General features: G+C 42.1%; 2 protein-coding genes across 2 annotated transcripts; one reads left to right on the top strand and one right to left on the bottom strand.

The window, feature by feature from the left end:
• Positions 1-611: 611 nt before the first annotated feature.
• On the bottom strand, positions 612-10467 carry DCLRE1C (DNA cross-link repair 1C). Its single transcript, XM_009900318.2, has 14 exons — positions 10341-10467; positions 10196-10247; positions 9443-9527; positions 7578-7637; positions 7445-7500; positions 6685-6786; positions 6356-6428; positions 6053-6193; positions 5427-5528; positions 4708-4841; positions 4510-4564; positions 3586-3674; positions 2670-2770; positions 612-1807 (listed from the first exon to the last, which is right to left on the bottom strand). Exons 1-14 carry the CDS (start codon positions 10447-10449, stop codon positions 843-845), a joined length of 2124 nt encoding a protein of 707 aa, XP_009898620.1. The 5' UTR covers positions 10450-10467; the 3' UTR covers positions 612-842.
• A 235-nt stretch (positions 10468-10702) lies between these two features.
• Positions 10703-16926, top strand: MEIG1 (meiosis/spermiogenesis associated 1). The gene is made up of 3 exons (XM_009900277.2): positions 10703-10727; positions 14689-14852; positions 16798-16926. Exons 2-3 carry the CDS (start codon positions 14715-14717, stop codon positions 16924-16926), a joined length of 267 nt encoding a protein of 88 aa, XP_009898579.1. The 5' UTR covers positions 10703-10727; positions 14689-14714.
• Positions 16927-17479: the final 553 nt, after the last annotated feature.

Below are 17479 nucleotides of genomic sequence, written 5' to 3'. Positions count from 1 at the left end.
AGGGCATGTGGATGAAGAGTCTTGATTTAAGGTCTGAATTCAGTGAAGTCACAGCATGTGGCAGAGGTGTGACATTTGTTGCTCTTAAAGAGTGACCAAAAACACCTGCCCAGGATAACAAGGTTAGCTTCTGTTGCTGTGAGTTTGCCTCCAGAGCAGACTACTGCTGTTGGCTTTGGAGCCACATGCCACAGGATTTTAAGTTGTTCTGAAAACAAATTCAGAACAGACCGAAACAGAGAGGAGCTGATGACAAGCTGTTTGCAACAAGTTAGATTAAAACCAGACAAGAGTGTATAGTGCCTCGTTCAGGAATTAAAATTAGGTGACCAGACCAAATTGATCTGTCCTGCAGCTGTTTTATAAAAATAACTGCAGTGAAAACTCAAAGTGCAACTGTTGCATTGTTTGCATAGTTGTTCCTGGAAGGTGTGCTGTTCCCCCGTAACAGTTAAAGCTGTGGTATTTTATTCAAACCTGAGATCACACATATGTCAAAGCAAACTCTTAGAGCTCATTATAAAAAGAGAAACACTAAATTTCATGTAGTGTTCTACCCTTATTTTTTTTTTGTCTACTTCCTGTCCTGGAGAAGTCAACCTTGGATATGGAAGGTTTTTACAGTCCCTCCTAGAAATACTCCCTTGTCAGTATTTCACAGAAGGAACAATAAGGTTGTAGAGGCTGCAAACTCCTAGTTCTGACAGGAAGATATTTCTGTAAAAAACCTGCATGCATTAGCACAACTGCAGATAGCAATCAGCACTAAAGAGAAAATGAATTCAGAGGTTAGTAATAAATTTCAGTGTTTGCAAGTGTGATGGAATCAGTTACACTTGTCTTCAGGTGGCTTTTTTCTCACTGAGTATGTTTTCACCTGCTGCTAGCTTCTTATACAAAGAGTGCAGTTTATCTGGCTGAGGCACTTCAGCACCAGGAGTCAAGGGGATTTCAAAATCAGAGGAGCTCTGGGAATCTCTCTTCAGTTCTAGATCAGGAGTTCTGGAGTTGTCACTTAATTCCAGCACATCATGTATGTGAGCAGTGCTAGCTCCTTCATTTTTGTCACACTCTTTGCTCTTCAAGCAATAGAAGTTGTCACAGGCACAAGATTGATTTTGACCCAGTGGCTTCCACTCACTGTTGTCAGGTTGAGTGTCTTTAGCAGCGTCCTGAGATACAGAAGCAACTGTTCTGCTCCCACCTCTGCTGAAGTAACTGAAGTCCAAAGCATTTCTCTCTTGGGAGGTAATGAGTACTGTGTCCATTTGGCTGTCCAAGCCCTGGCTCCCCTGCTCTGATATGTATGTTGACTGAGAAGAATTTTGGGAGGAGATATGTGTGGAGTCACTTACTCCATCGGAATCACTGAAGAGTGACTGGGACCCACCAGTGTCTGCTGAAGAGGGGAAGTTTTCCTCGTTTTCAGAGCTTTCTTCTAGTTTGTTACACTTGAAAAAAGCATCCCAGCGAGGGACGCTGGCATCAGACTCCTGGTCACCAGTTGCCCCACTGAAATTTGTTGTGGAAGTGGCATCTGGTTCATTGGAAAGAAATGGAACTGTATTTTTTTCCAATTCTTCATCGTCGTCGTCATCATCATCATCATTCGATTCTTCACAGTCCATGAAGTCTGCCTTGAGTGAGGTGTAATTTGTGGTAGTTTTGTAACTTTCTGTGCTCTCATTAATGTTTCCTTCAGCATTTTCAGATTGTCCTGTGCTGAAGGGTCTGCTCACTTCTCTCTCCTGTTTTGGAAGCTTGGACCTTGCAGAACATAGTTCTGAATCAAAGAGATCATCTTCATCTGTCAAGGGGGGGGAAAAAAAACAAAACAGGAAAAATACAAAAAAGTCATTAAGAGACGTTTGCATCTCTCCTAAAATTTTGTTAAGAGCAAAGTTTTAATAAAAATTCATTTAGTATAAAGAGAAGACAAAGTATTTTAACCCAGATGGAGACTCAGCAGGACTTCACTGCTAGTGTTTACCTTACTTGTCTCACACAGGGCCTTACAAGGAAAGCTGCCAGCTGCCATCTTTCATGTAAGCCACAGGAGAGCAGATGTAGCCCGGGTAGACAAATTATTCAGACCTCTGATGTTTTCCAGGTGTGGTGGATTGAAAATTCCCCCCAACATTAGGGAACTACCTAGCCCCTTCATACTTGATGCTTCAGAAATAGCTGTAAAGAATACTGCAAGCCCAGAGCTGTCTCCTAGTTCCCAAGTGGCTTCCTAGAGGTTGTGTACAGCATCTGCTTCCTAGAGGTTTTGTACAGCATCTGTTTACCATAGTGTTAAAAAAGCCATGAGGCACTAAAAAAGCCTGCAGTGTAAGATAATGAAGAGTAATTCCACTGATACATCACCCTGTCCTCCACAACACAGAAAGGGATAAAAGTGAGGTTAGAACACCCTTTGCTAGGGTTGGTGTAGGGTTGTTGGATGGAACCCTGCCTGGAATTTGCAGGACTGCTGAGCATTAATTGTGCATAAGATTGCAAACAAGTGTGCTTTCACACAATTAGTACTCATATCCTCCTAAACCCAAATTCATTTATCTCTCTCCTTTCTAACTATTGCTTTGAACAGTGGTGAACACTATGGCTTTTGGTACCTCTTCTTAGTCTTGGACTTCAAGGCACAGTAGCACCAGCAGAACCTTTACCTGTGTCAGATGAGTCTCTCTTGTGGACTCTCTTCAGTGTTCCTAGGGGCTTGTATCTGGGTTCCATGTTTCTCCTGTATGACCTGCATAAGGGCTTTAATCTGGGATGAATGAGAAAAATGGTACATATTTACAACTTAGAAGTTTTTTCAGGGGCAAGAATACATCTTTTAACTTGATCTAGGTACACAGCTTCAAGCCTTTCACAGGCACTGCAGCAAATGTGTCATAGCAAAGCAGCAACAGCTAGAGAAAAGTTCTTAATTCATTGGTGAGCTTAAAGGTAGAAATCTGTCCTTTCTATATATTCACTTTAATATTTGGAAACTATCTTGCCTAGAGAAGACACCAGGTTCAAAATCTGACTGCAGTTTTATTCAATAGTTGTGAAGCATCCCCTTTCTTACTACGGAACAAAGGCAAAAGGAACAAAGAAACTTAAGTCCCCATTTTGTTCAGACCAAGTGACAAGACTTCTGCTCCATAACAGCTCTACACTGCCAACATCTGTAGCAGGGCAAGAGCAGGCCTCTGGAATGCTGCACAGAGGACAGGAGTTAAAATCCTAACAAAATCCTCTGTAAAAGAATTTTCTGAGAAGTAGCAATCACAACTAGAAATAGGTCATAGAATAGTGATAAAAATGTGTATTCACATTCCACTCAGACTTAGCAGCAAAGCCTCTACATGTAGACAGAAGGAGCGTGTAGAATACAGACTCAGCACAATGTACAAATGTTCTTCAGGAAGCCGAGGTCTGCAGGAAGGGATATAGAAACAAAAAAGGTACATCTCAACTATCAGGCAAGTAAAGCAAAGGGCAGTGGCCTGCTTGAGAGGCTGGGATTCAGGAGAAGAGTTGTCCTTACAAAACCAGATATAGGTCAACTCCATTCTGCAGCCACTGGTGACTTACATTTCCATCACCTTGTCTTCTGTCCCACCCACTGGCAGTACATTGGGATAGACATTCACAGGACAGATATAGCTCAGGAAATCCTTAATCTAAATTGAAGAAAAGAAGAAACAGTTTAACAGGTTTCACCAACATTTAATAATTCCACATAATAGCAGCACTGATTAAAGTACACTCACAAGTGCTACCTGTTGTCTCAGGTAAAGTCTGCAACAAGAAAATGGCTGAGAAGGTGCCAGGGACTCAGCCTCACCTAACCACCTCACAGCAGCTGCCACCCCTACCCAGATCATCAGTGTCTCTGGAAGAAAAGGCTAGATAGACTTGTTCCTAGGAAACACGATCCTGTGCGTCACTGCTGTACATCTGTTTTGACCTGCATTTTTCTCACTGGACTCCAAGTCACTAGTTGTGCAGATTCCTTCTTCAAAAACTTTACCTGAAGTCCCCCTTCAGCCCATTATGACAAAACATCACTTTGTCCAAGCCTCACTCTGTTGTCTTCCAGATGCTCTCCAGACCATTAATTTTCAAAGAATCACATCAGGTTTGGGGCACTCCACGTTGGCTGGGGTTTTGTCAGTACTGAGCACAGGAAACACTTGCAGGGTTGCAGACTGAGCTTCTGCCTACACAGAGCTGGAGGACTCACCTATTTTTGCACATGGAAGTGCGAGTCTCTTATGATATGCTGCCTCCCATGCTTTGTCAGCAATGATGGAGTACTCTATGTACTATGGCTTGTAATCCTGCCCTACTTTCACATGCTCTTCAGCAGCTATATCAAAACACTCTTCTGTCCTTCAGCATCCAGAACTTCCTATCCCCTTATGTCTTGTTACAGAAAAGATTTTTTTTTTGGTGACATCATTCACTCCAAAATAATGAAAACTCTTTTATGCCAAGTACTACAAGTATACAAACCTCACTGTATGATGAGTGGAAAGAGAAACAAGCCCTGTATGTACTCTCTCCAGTCCTGAAAAAGAGGGGAAGCACAAACATTAGGTAACTGCTTGCCATCCTCATTCAACAGACAAACAGTTTGAGACTGAAGTTACACAAGCATCAGGCAAGATATGCACCTGAAGCCAAAGGTTTCTGCATGGCCCAAATGCTCACCTCACTATTACACTGGTCTTCTTGATCCTTTCCCCAAACCACATAGTGGAGGGCTTGATACTGATTACATGCAAAGGAGTTCCATTTTGGCAAGTCCCACAGGGGAGTCTGTTCCCTCGAAAGCAATCATCATCCTGTCAAATGCATTATAAAATTAAGGGCAATCCTGATCTTTTCTCCCCTAGAAACAGTATGTAGTCAGACCATCATCTCACTTTCAACTCCTCTGAAACACTCTTTATTGCATCTTGCTTCCACAGTACAGCTGACAAAGCAAATCAATCATAGAAACCCCAAAGTTTGTCTTCTCTTCTACCTGCATTCCTCCAAACTCGAGCCTTCAGCTTGATAGACATCTTGGAAATGGAAGGTCACATAAGCACACCATGCATGGCTGCAGGTGGCATCATCTGAGGCACTTTCGATAGGTATTAACAACTTGAATCTGACTGATCTAATCTGCTGCTTATTTCACTTAAAAGTGTAACTTTTTTTTTTTAGGCTTCAAATACAATTAAACTATTTTGAAGATCAGCTAGTATTTTTTTCCCCCCTTTTATTTTGTATTACAAATTTCAATCCACTACCTAGAAGTTCTCCCTCTTCTTTAAGGCACCATTTAGCCCAAGTCTTCATTAACACAACAGGACCAAGACCTTAGCACCTATAAGCAGTTTTTCACAGCAAAGCTGGCAGAGGCTTTGCAAAATGATACCCACCCGAGGGTGTCGACAGGCATGGATCTGAGTGTGTCGATCTGTAGTGACATGGTAGAGGATTTCTGGCATGTTTCTGAACATATCAAGTTTGTTCACGTGCACCTAGAGAAAAGGCAGAGTTTACTCTTCATTAGATCAATGTGCTTCCAGCCTGCAGCTGGAGCAATTATACAGACATGGTTCTGCTCTCAACAAATGCTGGTAGGCATTTAAACACTACCCACTAATAATGTCTGAGCAGAGAAGTATCAGCCAAGAGTAACTCAGACATCTAGAAAAAGCAGAACATAAATCCCTGTCTAAAGAGGGATGAATATTCATCAAAGAAAGTCAGAAGGTATTCTGGTAAGTATTAATGTCATATGTAAATGAGAAGGCTTTTATCAATCACAAAATAAAAGGGAGTTTGAAAACCAGGGGTTAACTTCTACCTGCAGGGCTCTCATGATCCAGACTCAAATCTAGTGAAGTAATTTTGAACACAACTGTAGCTTTTTAAGTGAAGCTAATGAAAACAGGCACATCCTTCACATACAGTAGTCCTCTGAACAGCCACCTCCAGCTTGGTGACTGGCCACAATCATTCCTGAAGATCTATTCTAAAGCAACAACTACAAAACCATTACCTTAATTCCAAGCTCCTCACTGAGGTTTATGAATAAATATTCATATCCATAAGCAGCTTTGCAGTTCAGCCACACGACGTGATAGCGAGACAGCGAGGTCCAGCTTCGCACTAACTCCAAGATCCCCTTTAAACATTCCTCCTGGAAAAGTTCAGAGAAGGTTGTGAAACATCTTTGAAGATGCTTCCAAAGCGCTGTGATTTGGTAATGCCAAATGGCATCACCTTACAAGGCTAACCTAACAAAGGGGTGGTTAATTAATTAGCAGATTTAACAACCTTTCCTCTGACAGCTTAGACTTACCCTGCTTGGTATATGATAAAATTTGGGATCACAAAAAGTGGTGTCCAAATATACACTCTGGATGTCTTTTACTCTGAAAGAAAGAAATGTGATACCTGAGTGAGCATTGGCTGCATCACTGTGCTCAGATACACCACTTCTTCTCTTCCAAAGCAGGCAATTCTTCCTCTTTCTTACAAAGAGAGGCTTGTAACTGCAGTATTGCCTGACTCCAAATATATTTAAGCCAGAATTTTGAAAGTGAGTGAAGAGAGTACATTGTTCCTGAATTGCCCATGCTCATGTGATCTTTTATTCCCTCTAAACCCCATGAATGACTGAAGTCTAACCTGGACCCTGAATGCAAGAGCTCCATTCTGGCTGCTTCTCCTTTTGCAAGCCTGAAATCCCCCGTATAGAGCACAGTGCCATTTTCACCTTCAAACAAAAACCTACAAACAGAAACATTTTGGTCAAACTCAACAATATAAAGGTGTCCATTTACTGCCTTGCTCAAGGCAGACTACCTGTTTTATGATGTGAAATAATCAGCTGTCTGGTCCTAGATGAATTTCAGATAAATCAAGTAATTCAGACTCGGTATATCTGGGAAATAACCTAAGCTGGGTGGAGTTGAAGACAAAACCCTTCCTGTGAGGGTATCCCAGCTGCAGCAGATGGAATCTATTTGGCATTCATACCAGGAAGTTAGGCACCTTCTTTTTAATATCATACTTAAGTGAAGAATTTATTTTTACTCCCAAGTTTTGTGTATCATTTTTAAGTACAGTTTAAATCAAGAAAACTGTTGTCCAGAGGCATGAAGAAAAGTAATCTGTCCCACCAAGGCAACAACTTCTATCTGGACAGCTCCTGGATAGTACAGTGCTGTTCCAACCTTGACCAAAGCTGGTGGACCCTGCCACAAGAGGATTATCTCCACGTAAGAATTTAAAATTCACTAGGTTTTTCTAGTTAAACAAAACACCACCAAACAAAAAACCCCACAACCAACCAAACCCAAAAAAACAAACAAAAAACCAGTACTGAGTGAGAACTCCATAGGACAAAATTCCCAGTAGAGAAATTTAAGGTATTAAAGGCACATACATGACTGATCCTGGACAGTGACCAGCTGGTAGCAGTGTCACTTCTATATCTTCTTTCTGGAAGAGATGGCTTAGCATTATTTTCACACTTCAGTAAGTATACCAGTATGTTTGTTTGTTTTCCTATAACATACCTCACCAGATGTTTCATCCACTAAAGAAATCTGAGTTGGAGTTTCAACTTCCAGTGCAACCTGTATGAATAAAATGAATAAATGCATCACAGGATTTACTGAACATTCTGCTTCATGCTTGTGGCTAAGTGCTCACTATGTAGACATCTTCAGCACCTACTATGGCTAATAGTGTCTGTAAAATCAGACTCGCTTTCCCTTAGCAAGTCATGAGTTTCCATTCCAGTGGAAAACAGTTTCCTAAAATTTGTCTGAAAATAAATGGAGATATTTCAATCAAGGTGTGCATGCTAAAAAGGTGACAACATGTTGGCCACAGCTTTGGTCTCCCTGCCTAGATCTCATGCCTTATTTTTATATGATTGCAAAGTGCAGTCCCAAAACACACTAGTGGATCTTACTAGGACAGATCTCTGTACTGCAGTCCTCCTTGCTGTTCCCTATTATCAGAAGCAGAGCCCACAAATCACAACTAGCAAATATTTCTGCATTTGTGCAGAGGTAATTAACATATAGACTGCAATCAATCTCCTCTTTTCTCATATCCATTACTAAAGAGTCCTGCGATACACATGCTCTGTGACTGTCTGCATGGTTAATTCTCTTAAGGCTCCTCTCCCATTCTCCTGGTTTTTTTTCCTTTGTTTCAGACAATGTTTGTTCTTCCACCCAAAAAAAAAGCCAAAGTGAAAGGAAAGTCTTCTACCATTACCTTCCTTAGCTCAGCTGAGAGAAGCTAGAGATTATACCTATCTCAACACTTTGGATTTCACTGGATTAGGTAGATTCACAAGACACCACATCACACCACCTAATTTCTAGGCAGCTCCACAGGATCCATTCAGTTGGTACTCACTCACACAAAGGTGGTAACATTTGGCTTCTCCACCACATCTCTGTATCATGCTTACTCTCCAAACCACTCAGTTCCTTAAGGTTTCATATGAAGTTAATTATCTTCTCCCTCAGCTTCACAATTAAACTAGGCCCTCAAACAGAAAAGTTCCCTACTTTGCTTTTTTATCAAAAAATACTTACTTTCCAGGTCCCACACATAGGAGTTTCATTGAATATGGAGCTTAAGACCCACACTTACAGCCTATTTAAGGAAACTCTGAGCCATAACTCCCCACCCCAAGAAAAATAAGTTCCAGCTTGCCTGAAGCCCTTCTTGACCTTCCACTTGCCTAGAAAACTCTCCTGTCCTTGTTTGGGGGATTCGGCAAAATCTTTATGCTAAGTGATGATGTAGTTACATACAGTAAGATGTGGAAAGAAACATGCTGGATTTCAAAGCCCGTATCTGCAAAGGGAAGGAAATAACTACAAGTCATACCCATACATGACCACTGATCACTTGAAGTTTAGCTCCAAACAGTGGAAATCAAGTAAACTTAAGTTAAATTAAAATTAAGTTCTTTAGTGATGTTTATACCACTAAAGCATTTTCATGATACATTGTCCTTTTCCCAAAAAGCTAAAAAGAAAATAATATAGCTAAAAGAATACAAATATTCCAAGCAACATGGGACTTTAAATGATGCAAAGGGGAAATTAATTAACAGGTGCAAAGAGAGATGAGCAAGGTAAGGAAATAAAAGAGCAATACAAATGAGAGGGGACATTTAAAGCTGAAGCTGAAATAAAAGGATACCTTTTTTTTGGAGGGGAAAAGGCAGATTAAGCAGTAAACCACAATAAACCAATCCCACAAAGCAACCAACAAAGAAAAGCATACTGATGCAAGGCCTGGAACACTGTATCAACACCAACATTTAGGTATTTCTGAGGAATGGAAGCTTCCCCTTTCCTAGAATCACTCATTGGAAAGTATTAAGTTAAAACACAAAACGAAACAAACTCACAACGTGATTCTCCCAAAATTTGTACTTCTGGTTAGTCAAAAGCAATTCCTTAGTTACAGGCGAGCAGTACAATTTCACTTTCAAACTGTAGGGAAAGAAAAAGAACACAGATGAGCGTTTTTTTTAAAGCAGAGGCAGGGACAACCTAGCGACACATCAGCACCCAGCACCTTGTACATGAAAACATGCCCTCAGACTCCTCTCTCACTTGAAGAGACCTGCAGAGCAGTAAACCTGCAGGATCTGTTTTGTTCCAGGAACCTCTGAAGATCATCTAGTCCAACCCTCCTGCTAGAGAAGGATCACCTAGATTAAATCACATAGGAACATGCCCAGGTGGGTTTTGAATAACTCCAGAGACAAACGCTCCACAACCTCTCTGGCCACTCTGTTCCAGTACATTGTCACCCTGAAGTGGCATCAAGAGGAGTTGCTCCACTTTGTTGAGCAGACCTTTCCTCAGCATAGAAACCCCGAAGGCATACCTGTGCGTGCCTATGCCTGCATGGTGTTGTGCAGACATTAGATGTGTGGTATACGGTCACAAGCACGCAGATCTTTGCTTATTTCTACAGCCACTAAGGTCTATTTTGTTCACGCTTTGCTTTGAACCAGCCACTTCCTCCGCCAGGCTCCTGGCCCTGCAGGCTGCGGAGCAGGCCGGGACGGGGAGGCAGCGGCGGTGCCTGGGCCATTCCGAGGCAGCCCGCCCGTCCACTGGCTCCCTCAGGCAGCCCCGCCACCAGCCCCTACCTGCTCTCCAGCCTCCTCTTCAGGGCTGGCGCCCGCAGCCCCTTCATGTGATCTGGGGAGAGAGGGCACGGCCGTTACTCGGGAGGACACAGAGAGACAGCGGGGGGAAGGTGCAGGCGGCGCCACGGGCACGGGCGGGACTCACCCTTGTGGCAGTGCGAAAGGAAGTAGGCGCGGGCGCGCAGGTTGTGGCGGTCGAAGCGGTCGATGGACACGACGGGGTACTCGCGCACCCGACCCTCAAACCGGCTCATGGTGACCAACGGTGCGCCGCTTCCGCTAACGTGGCTCCGCCTCCCCGGCCTTTCAGCCAATCGTGAGGCGGCACCGCCTCCTGACAGCCTATCAGAAGCCTGGCGGGAGAGACGGGGAACGGCTTCTTAAAGCGGCAACAGCCGGGAGTTGCTTAGTAACGGTGCTCGGCGGCGGCTGCTGTCGCTGTCGCTGTGAGGGGCGCTGCGAAGAGTACTGCCATAGCGCTTTGTCGCTGCTTTCGCCTGGAGAGTCTCTGCTCTGCAACCCTCGCACGGAGGTGAGTCACCTTAAGGGCTGGGCGGCTGGCTTGTGTCTGTGGTGGTAGTTGTGTGTGGCGTTGCGGTCACAGAGGCGACTCAGAGCCTAATCATCTGCGTGAACGCCATGGCCATACTGGTAGCAGTAAAAGGTCACTAGTGTAGGAACACACACATGCTGCTGTCTGGGTTCATAAGCACACACACATTTGTGGATCCCTTGAGCACCAGAACACCCGTTTTTTCTGTCCAGCACCCATGCACAGATCCCAGGCGCCCCTACCTGGTTCATGGATCCCCTACTTGCCTGCAGGTCCAGCTTGATGTTCACTAGCAGACATGCACTCACACTTGTTCACAAGTCCCCTTGGATGCACCAGCATGGTTACTCTGCTTGCTTGATACCCTGGCCTGGACCCAAGGTTTCTTTCCCCCTGCTCACCAGCTGCTCCTGCTTAAAACTTGCTAGTGATCCAGCTGGCAGCCAGGTACTAGTGGTGTCCCCCAGGGATCAGTGCTGGGCCCACCCTGTTCAATATCTTTATTGATGATCTGGATGAGGGTATGGAGTCCATCATCAGTACACTTGCAGATGACACCAAGGTGGGGGCAGGTGTTCTGTTAGAAGGTAGGAGAGCTCTGCAGAGGGACCTCGATAGGTTGGACAGATGGGCAGAGTCCAAGGGCATGAGACCTTACTGCTCTCTACAACTCCCTGAAGGGAGGTTGTAGCCAGGTGGTGGTTGGTCTCTTCTCCCAGGCAACCAGCACCAGAACAAGAGGACACAGTCTCAAGCTGCACCAGGGGAGGTTTAGGCTGGATGTTAGGAAGACGTTCTATTCTATTCCCTGTATACTTGCACTGGGGAGGATACAGACACTCCTTCTTCCCAGTAGCTGGCACCAGGCATGCCATGTATGACTCAAAGTACTGCTCCAACCATTGGCATGGATTCTTCCCCAGCAGCTGGTTTTTCAGGATGTGTATAGTTCCTGCTCCAGTGGCTGGAATTTAAAAGATGCCCTACTCACACCAGCCACTGACATCACTGGCCAGGGGCATCCATGCTGCCAGTCTGATTTCAGGACCTGGCACCAGTTTTCACTTGCATGCAGAGGTTTCACTAGTAGCTGGCACTTAGTCCTTGCAGCACACACACACACACACACGATAAACCACAAGATTACGCAGGCAGACAGTTAATAAAAGATTTAATAAGTTATAAGAAGGCAGGACAGAGTGTGACAATCAGGCACAGGGCTCAGTCAGACAAGTGTACTTGACTGGGCCTGTTTTACACAGGCACAGCCTCCTTTTTACTGCTTTGTGTTTATTTTCCTCTTTGTTCCTCCCTGCTCCCCTTCCCCTGCACACCCTTCCTGGGTTTGTATAGCAACACCTATTCCTGCACCACTCTGAGCCTGGAGTTCCCTGCTTTGTTTACATTCTCATCAGCTGCAAAGTCCAGGCTGATCCTCTGGAAGTGGTGTCGGTAGTTTCTTGGTAGCCCATCAGTTACTGAGTGGAATGGTTAGCTATTTCTTTTGTCAGGTCGGTGTTTCTAGACTTTGTTTCTGTTTCCTGTTTTTCCCTTAGTTTCCCAATTGACGAGGTCCCTAATTGGATAACCCTGCTGCAATCAACATTCTCACACTCCCACGTGCCCCTATCAATTAGTGCAACTGACTAGATTTGGCTCTCATCTCCACCTCCCTCATAACTTACTGGTCAGGTTTGTGTCCCCATATAGTTCCTGGTTTATGGCTTCCTCCCTTTCTTATTTTCCCTTGCTGCACTGAAAAAGGCCCTTGACCTTGCTCTGAAGGGACATGCTCCTCCCACGTACCCTTGTAACTTATATAAGCATTAAGAAAACTACCATATGCAAGCCCAAGCTAGTTAGAGTTCCCTAGAAATTGTGCTGTGATTGACATTAGAAAACTGCTTTCTGACAACCAAAACAGAAATTTAACTATTTCCCTTATATTTGCAAAGTCCACTTCACTGTAAGACAATTCTCTTTAAATGAAAAGTATTCATATTATGCTGGATATTTTGTTCTCTTGTGTTCTTTAATTTGCCTATGTCTGTCTGCTGTCTTTTGTTTCTTCTCTGAACTGCAGCTGTCTGGGGGACAGCTCATCTCATGCTCTCACACAGTGACTCCAGTTCCATGCCTGGAACTCGGATGCACTGCAATGAACAAAGAGTACCATTTTTGAAGGGCTTGAATAGCAGCCTAAAAATATCAGGATGGCACTTTTATTATTTGAAGTCATCAAGCTGGTACTTTAAATATGTGGTCTGTACATGTGTTTTTTAAGCAGGAACACCTGTGGACAGGCCAGCTGAATTAACGGTGACTCAGGAAGTGCCACACATATCTACGACTCTTGGAAAGAAGCACATTCATTAGTTGAATTCAGAAGTACTTGACACTAGTAATATACATGTTATCATAAGACACTTAATTTCTTTGTAATTTAGCATTTATTAAGATCTAATATTACTGCTAATAATATTGACAGTGTAAAGCTCTATATTGACAGTAGTTTGCATCAAGTAGTGACGAGCATATACAAGGCATGAAAAATGCTGTAAAGGCTACAAAAGAGCCCTTTGCAACAAGGGAGGGAAATAAATGGTGCTGAGATCAAAGACTACACTAAAGATTTAGAGCAAGGCTTTATGCTCAGCATGTTAATTTGTATGTGACACCTCATAACCGGCTGGGAAAATAACTTTTTTTCTTTTAGTAAATGACTGCCTTCAATTATAAAATGCTGCAGAGTCTGGTAAAAGAATGCTTGGAGTGCTGAACTGCAAGAAATAGCTTAATGTTGCCAGAAAACCAGAAAAGAGCCTTTGTGAACATTTTTATTGATCTTTAATATGCAGTAAGAGATGAAAGGCTCTGACTTTGGCTCTTTGACAATTAGACAACAGAGATGCAGACTTCTGCTATTTCTACATTATGTCAACAGTAATTCTTGCTATCATTTCCCCAAGGATTTGTAACCTGTGGTACATTTTTTTTCTCCTTTTCTGCCCTTTTAACTATCTAAAGGCATGTGTACATGTGATACCACATCAGCATTCAACTTTGCAAACTCTCTGTTGATACAGGAAGTTGCTAGGGAAGGAAATTCTGTTTTGTGCACAGGACTTGGAGGCAGCATACCCACAAGGAGTGGGGCTATCCATTTTTTTACTACAAAACCGGAAACTTTCTTCTGCCTTGAAGCTATCTTTCTAATGACAAAGCTGAAGCTTGGTGACATTAAAGAATTAAGAAAGGGTCATATTTCTGATCTTATGTGCTAGACATGATAGCGTTCTGCTTGCAAAAGCAACATAAAATTCTATTTTAGTAGCAGAATAAGATACACCCAAGAAATCTACTGCAGTGAAATTCAGAGATTAGAAATCAAATGATTCATTTTTTCCCCAATATGCTTCAAATCCACCCCTAGTGAGTTTCTCCTGAGGGCATAATATTTTAATTATTTTTTTTAACAGTTTGTGTTTCATCTTGTCCCAATTCTGCCCTGGTCAAGTTTTGCAGATGCTTAACCTATTTACTATTTCTCAGCAAATGGAGACTGTGTGAGGAGGTAGTCAGTGACAGTTCAGATTTTGATTGGACAAGGGTAGAACAGGATGAATTTTAGTACTCTGCTATGCCTCCATATTCAATGTATTTCTTGAGATCTCTTTTTGCCATCTGCACTGTGGCCTTATGCCTTGTCATATATTTCTTCCTTGTCATATATTTCTTCTTTCCCCTCCTCTCCCATTCTGACTGGGCTACTCAGAGCCCAGCTCTTCATTTTGTGGTTTCCAGTTTTGTAGGAAGAAAGGAAAACCTGAGGAACTGTCTGCCCCATAGCTTGAAGTTTTGTTCTGCCCATTTCTATACATCCCTAACAAAATTGCTTGCTTCCAAATTCTCTATTGAACTGTTAAAAATCTAATTTCAGGAAAAAAGTTTGAAGTTTCTGGAGTTATGGCTAAAGCTGACATCAAACCAAAATCCGTCCATCATGCCAAAGAATGGTCAGACGTTGTAGAGAACTTATACAGATTTCAGCAAGCTGGATACAGAGATGAGGTTGAATATAAACAAGTAAAACAAGTTGATACGGTAAGATTTAGTATTCTGCAAGGGACATTACTTTGAACTTCTATGTCATGCTAGTCAGTTAAATACAAATGGGGATGCTGCTTCATTCCTTTCATTTAGACTAATTTCTGATTATTCTTTTTTCTCCCAGTGCTGAGCTATTATTAACTGTGCAGGATAACACAGAAGTGAAACCGAAATGCTGCCCAGCCTGTTTTTGTTCCCCTGCACTTATGCCTTTAGAAGCAGTATAGATTTCTTTGAATAGATGTAGCTGCTATGTAAAAGAATAACTCTCCTTTGAGGAAAGGAGTGCATTAGAGGGGGTTTTCTCTGGTCTCCTCATTACTCTGCCAGTAGAGCTGATGGAAAACTGTCTGTTGTTCACAGTCAGTCCTGTGTCATTGCTGCCCACTTCAGCTGTACAGCTGAATTGCAGGGTAACGCGATCAGACTGTGTGCACCCACAAAACTTGGCTTCTCTTGAAGCTGTCCACAATAGAAATATTTGATGCCAGCTGTGGTAAAGGGGGTTGTGACACAGGCTTTGATTAACTCAGAACATCAAGGACTTGGTAATTTTCTTCCTGTAGTTGGTGGCAATATTCCCTAGCACATCAAATGAACTAATGACTAATGGCCAGATACTCAGTGGTTGCTTGAGAATCAGAATGGCAACATATTACCTTGAGTAGACTGCTGTAATTTATCTTCCAAAGAAGCATATTTAGTATGAAAAAATCTACTTTTAAAACATCTTAACCTCCTGTGCACATCAGAAACAGCAGAATGTTCCTAAGAAAGTCACTCCTCACCCACTGAAGTCAAAACACTGTTGTGGATAATAAGATGCATTTTTTTTTTGTTTTGTTGTGGACTGGGATACCACTGTAAAGCTGTGGTGTAAATTCATTGAACTGTGCAAAATAAGAAATCCTGTAATTAGTGTATTTGGAACAGTCTGTTTAAGATTTATGGCAGACCATAACCATAGGCAATTAAACAGTGATAAAAGTTAAAAGTACCCCACTTCCTCAGTGAGCATGCATTCTGTTTAAATTTGCCAGGATCTGGCAGTGATTCCCTTTCATCTGAGACATTTTGAAATGTCTTATTTACTCCCTAACAACAATGCAGTTGCTATTAATCAGGCAATTATAATGCAGATGGAATGAATATGAAGGCTGTTTGGACCAAAAAAATAACATAACTCAGCTGTATGCCCAAGCCAATAAGGTCAGTGATGAAACTGCCACTTCTGGGGTGCTCTGGAATGCTCTAGCTTGACATCCTGTTGTTGACCTTGTCTGGAAAAGAAATAAGGTCCTTATTAACTGTTTGGGGTTTTTTGTTTTGTTTAAGGTTCAGTTTGGTCAGAAATAGTCATAAATGTTCAAGCTGCAGACAGCTACTAAATCTACAAAGCTATTGAATGTAGGAGTGCTCAAGCCTTTAGCTTAAAGTTTCACATTATAGAATACTGAAGAAAACCAGGATGGTGCTTCAGCAAGACTAATTCTGCTGTCTTTGAGACTGACACATACAGCTCACTTTATTTTTATGAAATTGCAAATTAAAGGCATATTTTTAATGGTCAGAAACATCCAGAAGAAACCTTTAAGTGTATGTCAGTAATACAGAAGCAGACTCTTTGAGCCTCTCAGATTACTGAATAATTGAACAGCATGAATGTTTTATTCCTAAATGAAGAATTTTGAAAGCTTTGACTGACTTTTAAAATTACTCTACCAAATATTCTTACATCCCTATTTCTAGACTACCAGACTACAAAAGTGGTTTCTGACATCTTACTCTTAATTGTTTTGTTTTTAAAGTTAAGCAAATTTAGATGCAGATCAGGTTTTCCCATGGAAACACACCCTATGTTCTTTGCAGTATAATGCACAGGTGTTGTACAATGTGAGCACGTTCAGGTGAATGTATGTAACTTTTATTCTATTTGTAGGTAGAATGTTGGCCAGAAACTGGATTTGTAAAGAAACTTCAGAGAAGGGACAACACATTTTATTATTACAATAAGCAAAGAGAATGTGAAGAGAAAGAAGTCCATAAAGTGAAAATTTATGTGTATTAGTTTTGTTATTGTTTCAATTTGTGTTTTATTTGAAATCTGTTTGTTAGAACCTGTAAGTAAATGAGGCTGTGTAATCTAATTTACCTGTATTGATGTCATTCTTGGACAGGAGGGGGAATACTGGAAATTTAGAGATGCCTGGAACTAAAGATAGAGGAGTTTCACTTCTTTTGCCTGCTGTAACCAAAAGTCTGGTTATCCTTAATTTCCCTAGTTACAGATGTTTTGACCCAAAGATATAAAAGGTGGTAAATGGGCATCAGAGATTTGGTGTAAGTCTGTGTAAAGTCAGTTAGATCACAGGCATCAATCTTTACTCAAAACAATGGAATCTTGTTGACACTGGCCAATATCACCCACAGTCTCTTGGTTTGTGACTACAAAGGGCCAAAGTAAGGCTGAAATGGTATCTAAAACTGCCTTGGACAATAGCAAGAACAAGCAGCAAATCATATAGTGAAATACACTGAACAATTGAGTAGTAAGGACCATTGCTGGGCTGCAGATTTAAAAACCGGTTCTTGTCATAGAAACAATCACAAAAAGTGATTGC

The sequence above is a fragment of the Dryobates pubescens genome, chromosome Z, assembly GCF_014839835.1.
Source record: "Dryobates pubescens isolate bDryPub1 chromosome Z, bDryPub1.pri, whole genome shotgun sequence".
Classification (NCBI taxonomy): Eukaryota; Metazoa; Chordata; class Aves; order Piciformes; family Picidae; genus Dryobates; species Dryobates pubescens.
This window is presented reverse-complemented; position numbering and strand designations above follow the sequence as displayed.

Bases quoted from the DNA above. Each gene is read 5' to 3' on its own strand.
- MEIG1 (XM_009900277.2), top strand. From the start codon at position 14,715: ATGGCTAAAGCTGACATCAAACCAAAATCCGTCCATCATGCCAAAGAA. The intron at 14,853-16,797 runs GTAAGATTTAGT...TTCTATTTGTAG, and splicing joins AAGTAAAACAAGTTGATACG to GTAGAATGTTGGCCAGAAAC.
- DCLRE1C (XM_009900318.2), bottom strand. From the start codon at position 10,449: ATGAGCCGGTTTGAGGGTCGGGTGCGCGAGTACCCCGTCGTGTCCATC. The intron at 7,638-9,442 runs GTGAGTTTGTTT...TTATTCATACAG, and splicing joins AATTTTGGGAGAATCACGTT to GTTGCACTGGAAGTTGAAAC. The intron at 3,675-4,509 runs GTTTGTATACTT...TCTTCAATTTAG, and splicing joins TCCACTCATCATACAGTGAG to ATTAAGGATTTCCTGAGCTA.